This window comes from Dendrobates tinctorius, unplaced genomic scaffold, assembly GCF_039654945.1.
Source record: "Dendrobates tinctorius isolate UK_male_01 unplaced genomic scaffold, ASM3965494v1 ptg000489l, whole genome shotgun sequence".
NCBI lineage: Eukaryota > Metazoa > Chordata > Amphibia > Anura > Dendrobatidae > Dendrobates > Dendrobates tinctorius.
In genome coordinates, this window is record NW_027362150.1 from 322,823 (window position 1) to 334,880 (window position 12,058).

At 44.7% G+C, this 12,058-nt stretch overlaps 1 protein-coding gene across 1 annotated transcript in view; it reads left to right on the forward strand.

Moving 5' to 3' along the window:
• Positions 1-12,058, forward strand: part of LOC141077996 (uncharacterized) — a 91,298-nt gene that overhangs the window by 39,166 nt on the left and 40,074 nt on the right. The window contains exon 8 of the mRNA XM_073564787.1: positions 5,844-5,849. Within this exon, the coding sequence (XP_073420888.1) occupies positions 5,844-5,849 (6 nt within the window). The remainder of the gene's footprint in view (positions 1-5,843; positions 5,850-12,058) is intronic.

Here is a 12,058-nt window from a genome sequence, read left to right on the forward strand (position 1 = left end):
AGGGGTCTAGTGAAGGCTTTTTAACCCTTTCCTCAGACTGTAGCTCCTGGGCACAGGCCCTCACTCCTGTCCCTTCACTATAGAGCCCGAGCCTCATTATACAGCTGTACAGGGGTCTAGTGAAGGCTTTTTAGCCCTTTCCTCAGACTGTAGCTCCTGGGAACAGGCCCTCACTCTTGTCCCTTCACTGTAAAGCCTGGGCCTCATTATACAGCTGTACAGGGCTCTAGTGAAGGCTTTTTAACCCTTTCCTCAGACTGTAGCTCCTGGGCACAGGCCCTCCTGTCCCTTCACTATAAAGCCTGGGCCTCATTATACAGCTGTACAGGGGTCTAGTGAAGGCTTTTTAGCCCTTTCCTCAGACTGTAGCTCCTGGAAACAGGCCCTCACTCCTGTCCCTTCACTATAAAGCCTGGGCCTCATTATACAGCTGTACAGGGGTCTAGTGAAGGCTTTTTAGCCCTTTCCTCAGACTGTAGCTCCTAGTCACAGACCCTCACTCCTGTCCCTTCACTATAAAGCCTGGGCCTCATTATACAGCTGTACAGGGGTCTAGTGAAGGCTTTTTAGCCCTTTCCTCAGACTGTAGCTCCTGGGAACAGGCCCTCACTCCTGTCCCTTCACTATAAAGCCTGGGCCTCATTATACAGCTGTACAGGGGTCTAGTGAAGGCTTTTTAGCCCTTTCCTCAGACTGTAGCTCCTGGTCACAGACCCTCACTCCTGTCCCTTCACTATAAAGCCTGGGCCTCATTATACAGCTGTACAGGGGTCTAGTGAAGGCTTTTTAGCCCTTTCCTCAGACTGTAGCTCCTGGGAACAGGCCCTCACTCCTGTCCCTTCACTATAAAGCCTGGGCCTCATTATACAGCTGTACAGGGGTCTAGTGAAGGCTTTTTAGCCCTTTCCTCAGACTGTAGCTCCTGGGAACAGGCCCTCACTCCTGTCCCTTCACTATAAAGTCTGGGCCTCATTATACAGCTGTACAGGGGTCTAGTGAAGGCTTTTTAGCCCTTTCCTCAGACTGTAGCTCCTGGGAACAGGCCCTCACTCCTGTCCCTTCACTGTAAAGCCTGGGCCTCATTATACAGCTGTACAGGGCTCTAGTGAAGGCTTTTTAACCCTTTCCTCAGACTGTAGCTCCTGGGCACAGGCCCTCACTCCTGTCCCTTCACTATAAAGCCTGGGCCTCATTATACAGCTGTACAGGGGTCTAGTGAAGGCTTTTTAGCCCTTTCCTCAGACTGTAGCTCCTGGAAACAGGCCCTCACTCCTGTCCCTTCACTATAAAGCCTGGGCCTCATTATACAGCTGTACAGGGGTCTAGTGAAGGCTTTTTAGCCCTCTCCTCAGACTGTAGCTCCTGGGATCAGGCCCTCACTCCTGTCCCTTCACTATGAAGCCTGGGCCTCATTATACAGCTGCACAGGAGTCTAGTGAAGGCTTTTTAGCCCTTTCCTCAGACTGTAGCTCCTTGGAACAGGCCCTCACTCCTGTCCCTTCACTATGAAGCCTGGGCCTCATTATACAGCTGCACAGGGGTCTAGTGAAGGCTTTTTAGCCCTTTCCTCAGTCTGTAACTCCTGGGAACAGGCCCTCACTCCTGTCCCTTCACTATAAAGCCTGGGCCTCAATATACAACTGTACAGGGGTCTAGTGAAGGCATTTTAGCCCTTTCCTCAGACTGTAGCTCCTGGGCACAGTCCCTCACTCCTGTCCCTTCACTATAAAGCCTGGGCCTCATTATACAGCTGTACAGGGGTCTAGTGAAGGTTTTTTAAGCCTTTTCCTCAGACTGTAGCTCCTGGGCACAGGCTCTCACTCCTGTCCCTTCACTATAAAGCCTGGGCCTCATTATACAGCTGTACAGGGGTCTAGTGAAGGTTTTTTAGCCTTTTCCTCAGACTGTAGCTCCTGGGCACAGGCCCTCACTCCTGTCCCTTCACTATAAAGCCTGGGCCTCATTATACAGCTGTACAGGGGTCTAGTGAAGGCTTTTTAGCCCTTTCCTCAGTCTGTAGCTCCTGGGAACAGGCCCTCACACCTGTCCCTTCACTATAAAGCCTGGGCCTCATTGTACAGCTGTACAGGGGTCTAGTGAAGGTTTTTTAGCCCTTTCCTCAGACTGTAGCTCCTGGGCACAGGCCCTCACTCCTGTCCCTTCACTATAAAGCCTGGACCTCATTATACAGCTGTACAGGGGTCTAATGAAGGCTTTTTAGCCCTTTCCTCAGACTGTAGCTCCTTGGGCACAGGCCCTAACTCCTGTCCCTTCACTATAAAGCCTGGGCCTCATTATACAGCTGTACAGGGGTCTAGTGAAGGCTTTTTAGCCCTTTCCTCAGTCTGTAGCTCCTGGGAACAGGCCCTCACACCTGTCCCTTCACTGTAAAGCCTGGGCCTCATTATATACAGTCATATGTAAAAGTTTGGGCACCCCTATTAATGTTAACCTTTTTTCTTTATAACAATTTTGGTTTTTGCAACAGCTATTTCAGTTTCATATATCTAATAACTGATGGACTCAGTTATATTTCTGGATTCAAATGAGGTTTATTGTACTAACAGAAAATGTGCAATCTGCATTTAAACAAAATTTGACCGGTGCAAATGTATGGGCACCCTTATCATTTTCTTGATTTGAACACTCCTAACTACTTTTTACTGACTTCCTGAAGCACTAAATTGGTTTTGTAACCTCATTGAGCTTTGAACTTCTTAGCCAGGTGTATCAAATCATGAGAAAAGGTATTTAAAGTGGCATTTGCCTTTTTTGCTGCTGCATCACACTGTTGACTCATATTCAATCTGTGATCTATTAGTATACCCAAGTCTTTTTCACATGTGCTGTTGCTTAGCCCTACTCCTCCCATTCTATATATGCTTTTTTCATTTTTATTGCCCAGATGTAGTACTTTGCATTTTTCCCTGTTAAAAACCATTCTGTTAGTTGCTGCCCACTTCTCCAGTTTATTTATATCTTTTTGAATCCTCTCTCTCTCTTCTCTAGTATTAGCTATCCCTCCTAGCTTTGTGTCATCAGCAAATTTAATCAGTTTACCCTCAATTCCTTCATCTAAATCGTTGATAAAGATGTTGAACAATACAGGGCCCAGGACAGAGCCCTGTGGTACCCCACTTGAGACATTCTTCCAACTGGATGTGCAGCCATTTACGACCACTCTTTGGGTCCGATCACCAAGCCAGTAATGAATCCACCTAACAGTTGCCTTGTCCATTCCATACTTAGTCATTTTTTCAATAAGGATTGTATGAGATACTTTGTCAAATGCTTTGCTGAAGTCAAGATATACTATATCTACAGCATTTCCTTGATCCACCCAATCAGTGATTCCATCATAGAAGGAAATTAAGTTAGTCTGACATGACTTATTAGTTACAAACCCATGCTGACTCTGTTTAATCACTTCATTCTTATCCAGGTACAAACATACATGTTGTTTAATAATTTGTTCAAAGATCTTTCCTGGTATGGAAGTCAGACTCACCGGCCTATAGTTGCCTGGGTCCACCTTCTTCCCCTTCTTGAAGATAGGAACAACATTTGCTCTTCTCCAGTCTTCTGGGACTTCTCCTGTTCTCCAAGAATTTTCAAAGATTATGGAGAGGGGTTCAAAAATTTCCTCTGCTATCTCCTTCAGTACTCTGGGGTGTAATTCATCTGGACCTGGAGACTTGAATTCATTTAGGTTAGCTAAGGCTAGTTTCACACTTGCTTTTTTTTGCAGCGCGTTTTTCCCGCAAAAAAACGCATTAAAAAAACGCATACAAATGCATACAAACGCTGCGTTTTTTTCAAGCATTTTTGTGCGCATGCAGGAAAAAAACGCAGCGTTTTTGCGCGTTTGTATGCGTTTTTTGTGCGTTTGCGTTTTTTTACAGATTTTGGAAAAACCCCACAAAAATGAAAAAACAACCATTCAACAACACACAAGACCAATGGGACTTCATTGTGGGTGTGGTATGTTAATATATAGACCCTGTCTACAGTATTCTTCACATTTGCTTGATTCTTCTCGTGACCATGGATCTGCGCTGGAAGAGTTTTCACTTCAACTTGGATTTGGACATCGCGATGGCTCAGGCGTATGCAGTTGCTTGCCATGAACAAAGGAAGAGAGAGAGGCAGCGAAGACGGCGGCGTATGTGGATACATCCGATTGTTGAACTCCGGGAGAGCCGTGGGGCATACCACACCCTCTACAGCGAGCTCCAGTCAAACCCGGAGAAATTTACAGATTATATCCGGATGTCCCACGAAAGTTTCATGGATTTGCTTGCTCGTGTCCAACAATCCATCCGGAGACAGGACACACAGCTCCGTCGTGCGATTCCTCCTGAGGAACGGCTACTGGTGACATTACGGTATGTTTTAAAAACCAAGGGGTGCGGTCTGATGGTTTTTTTTTAAATTTAGTATTCAAAACCGTGGGTAATTAGTTTTCGTGAATGTACTAATATTTTATTTTATAGTTTTTTAAAATAATATACATAAATATTAATTTTACTTCTTTGTCTGTTCACAGATTCCTGGCGACTGGAGAAACCCTATCTTCACTACACTTCCAGTACCGTATTGGAATCTCTACCTTGTCTGGAATTGTTGCTGACACCTGCCGGGCTCTCTGGAATGTTCTTTGCCCAGAATTTATGCCCCTGCCCACCGCTGAAAAGTGGATGGAAATTGCTGACAAATTCTGGACAGTATGCAATTTTCCCAACTGTTTGGGAGCTGTTGATGGTAAACACATACGGATCATCAAACCCCAAAGAACGGGATCTGAGTACTATAATTACAAAAAGTACTTTTCAATAGTACTCATTGCGAATGCGGATGCCGGATGTATGTTTGTAGCAGTGGACATTGGAGCATTTGGCCGTGGTAATGACTCACAGGCTTTTAAAAACTCAGACATGGGCCGGAGGTTGTATGGCAACCAATTTAATTTCCCTATGCCACGGCCTCTTCCTCACACCGAAGCTCCGCCACTGCCCTTTGTAATGGTTGGCGATGAGGCTTTTCAAATGTGCGGAAACTTACTGAAACCCTACTCCAGCCGGGACTTGGACCACACCAAAAAAATATTTAATTACAGGCTGACCAGGGCCAGAAGAACTGTCGAGTGTGCTTTTGGGATTCTTGTTTCCAGATGGCGAATTCTGGGCACGGCCATTAATCTTAAACTTGAAACAGTCGATGAGGTGGTGAAGGCCTGTGTGGTTCTACATAACTTTGTGATGGCTAAAGAGCACCCGACCTTTGAACTGGACGATGATGCTCCTAACCCATTGCCGGAATTCACTCAGCACACTCTCAGGTCATCCGTTGAAGTTGGCCAAATGAGGGACCAATTTGCGGCCTACTTTATTTCTGATGTAGGACGGGTGCACTGGCAAGATGAAATGGTGTAATATTTTTGTTTGTTTATGGTAATAAAAAACCTTATTTGATACCATTACTGAGTGCACTATATTTTTTAAACTCCAATTTAATAAACTTCCCATGTATAACTGAATTTTTTGATGTTCACACACCTGGGCAGGCAAATACACATATGAGTTAAAATGCAGCATTGCTAGTCTGCGTGAAATATATTGGAACGAGCAAAGCTGCAGGCCATGAATCAGGAAACCATTTTTTTTCAAGAGAAAATTGTGCAACTAGTTGAAAACAAAGTATGTGATTTTCTCAAAACACAACCCTCAAAACCCAACCCCAATGAAAGTCCATGGGGAATACAAGTCAGCATTGAGTGGATGAATGTAATCTGCTCCATTCCAACTTACAAGTTATTACACTAGGCCTTTGAATGACTATACTAGGCCGTGGTATTTCAAATATGAGTATAGTAGGCCTTGGGCCTACTAGTATAGTCATATGTGAAATACCACGGCCTAGTATAGTCATACCAAGGCCTACTGTAATAACTCGATTTTTAACAACTAGCATCTTGTTTCACAAAAAACAAACTGGTGAAACTAGAAAGAAACTTATAATTTTCAACAGTTTGTTTTTCATGAAAACAGATTCTAGTTGGTAAAACTAGAGTTATTACACTAGGCCTTTGAATGACTATACTAGGCCGTGGTATTTCAAATATGAGTATAGTAGGCCTTGGGCCTACTAGTATAGTCATATGTGAAATACCACGGCCTAGTATAGTCATACCAAGGCCTACTGTAATAACTCGATTTTTAAAAACTAGCATCTTGTTTCACAAAAAACAAACTGGTGAAACTAGAAAGAAACTTATAATTTTCAACAGTTTGTTTTTCATGAAAACAGATTCTAGTTGGTAAAACTAGAGTTATTACACTAGGCCTTGGAATGACTATACTAGGCCGTGGTATTTCACATATGAGTATAGTAGGCCTTGGGCCTACTAGTATAGTCATATGTGAAATACCACGGCCTAGTATAGTCATACCAAGGCCTACTGTAATAACTCGATTTTTAACAACTAGCATCTTGTTTCACAAAAAACAAACTGGTGAAACTAGAAAGAAACTTATAATTTTCAACAGTTTGTTTTTCATGAAAACAGATTCTAGTTGGTAAAACTAGAGTTATTACACTAGGCCTTGGAATGACTATACTAGGCCGTGGTATTTCAAATATGAGTATAGTAGGCCTTGGGCCTACTAGTATAGTCATATGTGAAATACCACGGCCTAGTATAGTCATACCAGGCCTACTGTAATAACTCGATTTTTAACAACTAGCATCTTGTTTCACAAAAAACAAACTGGTGAAACTAGAAAGAAACTTATAATTTTCAACAGTTTGTTTTTCATGAAAACAGATTCTAGTTGGTAAAACTAGAGTTATTACACTAGGCCTTTGAATGACTATACTAGGCCGTGGTATTTCAAATATGAGTATAGTAGGCCTTGGGCCTACTAGTATAGTCATATGTGAAATACCACGGCCTAGTATAGTCATACCAAGGCCTACTGTAATAACTCGATTTTTAACAACTAGCATCTTGTTTCACAAAAAACAAACTGGTGAAACTAGAAAGAAACTTATTTTTAAGACAAGTTTCAACAGTTTGTTTTTCATGAAACCAGATCCAAGTTGGTAAAACTCGAGTTATTACACTAGGCCTTGGTATGACTATACTAGTCCGTGTTATTTCACATATGACTATACTAGGCCTTGGGTTGGTTTTTAACATGTATTTACCCATCAGTGTGTGTGAGCGGCGCAAACAACATTAATGAAACTTAGTAATGGTGAACCACAAATGTAAATTTATTTTTTATCACAAAAATAAACCAAAAAATTATTTTTTCCGGCGTTTGGGGGCAGATGGTTTCAATTTGGGGGTGTGCAGGGAATATGCAACACTTGCTGTTGAAGACGGTGTTTGAGGGGAAGGGGCAACAAAACTTGTGGGGGAAGGTAGTCCAGTTAAGGGAATCAAACTAGGAACACTTGGAGGAGAGGAAATCTGTTCAGGTACATTAGTTGTAATGGCATGTCGCCGTAGGCTTGTGTGCCTGGACCGACTTTGGCCCAATGCCCGCCTTGATGGATTTCGCCTTGAAGTAGGGGCAAATATTGAGTTTAGGTCCCCCGTCTGCAGGTGTGGCTGCTGCTGCTGCTGCTGAGGTGGCGGCTGCTGCTGCTAAGGTGGCGGCTGCTGCTGAGGTGGCGACTGCTGCTGAGGTGGCTGCTGCTGCTGAGGTGGCTGCTGCTGCTGAGGTGGTTGCAGCTGCTGCTGAGGTGGTTGCAGCTGCTGCTGAGGTGGCTGCTGCTGCTGAGGTGGCTGCTGCTGCTGAGGTGGCTGCTGATGAGGTGGCTGGAGCTGCTGCTGAGGTGGCTGCTGCTGCTGCTCTTCGTTGTCAGTGCTCGTCCTTGCAGGAGGACTGGTGGCGGCAGTGATGGTCCAGGTTTGCAGAGTGGTGGTGGCAGGGCTACTACACGTTGTAGTAGCGGCAGGGCTGTTCCATGTTTGCCTAGTGGTGGCTGAGCTCCACGCATGCATGGGAGTGGCGGTGGTGCTCCAGACAGGAGCAGCGCTTGCCATGGTGGTGTCGGTGAAGTGACCAGCTGCACTCAGACTTGTGGTGGTGTAACGGTGGGTGTCCTGGCTTTGAATAGAGGTGTCCGTGCAGTGGTATGCAGCACAAGTCGGTAGTGAGGTGAAGCGAGTCAATGGTGGCACAGGTGGAAAGGACACCACTGACTGCTGACCGTACCGATTATGCTGCATAGCCTGCAAGAAAGCATTGTTGCAGGCCTGCAGCACATTCAGCTGTTGATCAGGACTAAGGTGTTCCGCCATGCCCTTTTCAATCTTACTAAAAAAATGGTGTGCTGGTCTGTTGAGGTCGGCCTCCAGACGGTCAAGGCGCTGTTCTACAGAATTGAAGCGGTGTTCAAAGTGGTTAAAACCACGTTCCATGAGTGCAAAACCGCTTTCAACTCTGTCGGACAGTGACTTGAGGCTGGAATTAAATGTCTCGCTCAAATGCATAAACTCGGGCAAGACATTCCTGTCCAAGGCCCTCTGCCGCTGGCGGGTAGTGCCCGCATAACCAGTGGCAGAGACCTGGGACAGGGGAACACCTGATGGCCCAGCTTCCTGGTCACCAGCTGTGTGTGTGGTTGACCTGCAAGGTGCTTCCTGGCTGTCGGATGGCTGGGACGGGTCAGAGGACGTCCGAGGAAGGACCGCTCCAGGGCCAGGTTGCAGGGTGCTGCTCCAGGTGCTGTTGAAGAAAGGAAAATCATTACTACCATGCCTTTACAAGAAGCATCAGCTGTGGATTAGAAAAACACAGATTAATAAAAATAAAAACCCAAAATTTATAATACTTACGATCTCGTGGCAAGGACCGGTCTTAGGAACTGCAACGCGTTATAGTGACGGTATCTAGTTCTGGTCCTTGACGCAGATCCACTGCGAACCTGGCCCTCAGCACGAACATCACTGTTGAAGCGGTCCTTGATCGAACGCCAACGTGTTCGGACTTTGTCCACTGTTGATAAAAAAAACAGTGCCGTCAAGGACAACAGTCACTGCGGCACAATGTAGCAATACAATACTCAAAGCAGTCACTGTAGACCCCGATGACACTGTTGGGTTTCCTGCTAGAATACACCTAGCACGAAACCCAACAGTGCCGTCAAGGACAACAGTCACTGCGGCACAATGTAGCAATACAATACTCAAAGCAGTCACTGTAGACCCCGATGACACTGTTGGGTTTCCTGCTAGAATACACCTAGCACGAAACCCAACAGTGCCGTCAAGGACAACAGTCACTGCGGCACAATGTAGCAATACAATACTCAAAGCAGTCACTGTAGACCACGATGACACTGTTGGGTTTCCTGCTAGAATACACCTAGCACGAAACCCAACAGTGCCGTCAAGGACAACAGTCACTGCGGCACAATGTAGCAATACAATACTCAAAGCAGTCACTGTAGACCACGATGACACTGTTGGGTTTCCTGCTAGAATACACCTAGCACGAAACCCAACAGTGCCGTCAAGGACAACAGTCACTGCGGCACAATGTAGCAATACAATACTCAAAGCAGTCACTGTAGACCACGATGACACTGTTGGGTTTCCTGCTAGAATACACCTAGCACGAAACCCAACAGTGCCGTCAAGGACAACAGTCACTGCGGCACAATGTAGCAATACAATACTCAAAGCAGTCACTGTAGACCCCGATGACACTGTTGGGTTTCCTGCTAGAATACACCTAGCACGAAACCCAACAGTGCCGTCAAGGACAACAGTCACTGTGGCACAATGTAGCAATACAATACTCAAAGCAGTCACTGTAGACCACGATGACACTGTTGGGTTTCCTGCTAGAATACACCTAGCACGAAACCCAACAGTGCCGTCAAGGACAACAGTCACTGCGGCACAATGTAGCAATACAATACTCAAAGCAGTCACTGTAGACCACGATGACACTGTTGGGTTTCCTGCTAGAATACACCTAGCACGAAACCCAACAGTGCCGTCAAGGACAACAGTCACTGCGGCACAATACAGAGCAGGGAAATACTCACTAAACGCCTTTTTGTAGGATGCTGTGGCGCTGTCCCAGCCATCCATCAACGCTGCGGCCACCTCATTCCATAGCCGCCGGGTCACCACAATGTCCTTTTGCAGCCGGTCACGGCTGTCCCACAACGGCGAATGCTCCTGGACCAGGCTGATGAGCTGCTCATTATCCAGGTACACGTCTTCATCTCGTTGTGGAACCTAGACAAAACACATTCATTAGAATAATCCAATTTAAATTGAATAAAAAGTTACAAAAAAAGAAACATAAAAAAGAGTAAAAATAGAAGATAAAAAATAAAGAACATTACAAATCATTTGATACTTACATTCCGTATCACCACCGGGACTTGGCTTCGCTGCTCCTGCTCTTCGCCCTCACTAGTCCCGTCCACAGAAGAGGATGATGACGATGTCTTAAAAAAGTTGAAAAAAACGTAAGAGATTTGGAGAAGCAGCAGATATACTTACCAGATGCACAAAAATAATCACCTCACGGTCTGCTTGCGCCAATTCCTGCCGCGATGGGGAATACTCTGATTCTGAAGACATACTGCATGTAAAAATAATAAAAATCATTAGTACATACATAATTTAAAAGGACAGGCATATAATGTAATATACTCACATTCTTCGCTGATCAGATGGGCTCTTGGTTGACTGTCTGCTCTTCAGTCTGTCAGTGTAGTAGTGGCAGAGTTTTGGCAGGCACCTCCTTTATATAGACTTTTTTTTTTTGACTTTAGAAGATTATAACTAGGACAACAAGTGGACACCACCAAAAAAACGCAGCGCTAAAAAAACGCATACCTGCGCATGCCAGTGCGCACGTATGCGCATCCATAGGCTATAATGGCCATTTTTAGCGCAAAACGTGCGCATACGTGCGCATGCGCTTTTTTCAAGGGCCAAAAAATGCAACATGCTGCGTCTGGAAAATACCAACGCACACCCCAAAAAAACGCAGCGCATGAAAATCGCATACATGCGCTGACCAGTGCGCAGGTATGCGCACCCATGTTAAATATAGGGGAAAAAACGCATGCGCAGGTATGCGTTTTTTTCCAGCGCTAAAAAACGCAAATGTGAAACCAGCCTAAGTGTTTCCTCACTATCTTTCTGTTTATAGATATCCTGGATTCTTCTATTCCCTTAATAGGACAGTGAAGAACAGTTGATGTTACATTTCCTTTCTGAGAGAAAACAAATGCAAAATAGGAATTTAAAAGTTCGGCCTTCTCAACATCCTGTCTTACCATTTCATCATTTTCATCCTGTAAAAATCCTATAGCATCTTTGACTTTTCTTTTACTTTTGACATATCCCCACAATCCTTTATTACTGCTTTTGACATCTCTTGCAAGCCTCAATTCATTGTCAGCTTTAGTTAATCTGATTTGTGCCCTGCAGGTTCTGCAGACAGCATTATATTCTTCTTTAGATATGCCTCCCTCTTTCCATTTTATAAACATTTTTTTCTTCCTTTTTAGCATGTGCTTAAGTTCTGTGTTCATCCATCGGCTTCCTTAAATGCTTCCTATTCTTCCCTCTTTTTGGAATTGTTAACAATTGTGCTTTGAGAATTTCATTTTTCAAGATTTCCCATCCTTCCTGGACATTTTTGTCTTTAAGGATATCCAGCCATTGGATCCCACCAATTCTCTTTCTGAATCCCTTAAAATCTGCCTTTCTGAAATCTAACCTTGACGTCTGAGTCTTCACAGGTCTTCCTCCTCTAGTTATCCAAAATTCTAAAATAGCATGGTCGCTACCTCCTAAGATCCCAGCCACTTTTACCTCCTCAACCATTTCCTCCCTGTTTATAAGGATTAGGTCCAAGGTAGCAGTTCCCCTTGTTTTCTCCCCTACGTTTTGGAAGATAAAGTTGTCAGCAAGAGAGGATAAGAATTTCCTTGACCTGTTAGTTTTGCCTGAGAGAGATTCCCAACAAATGTCTGGATAGTTGAAATCTCCCATGACAACTATGTCATATTTCCA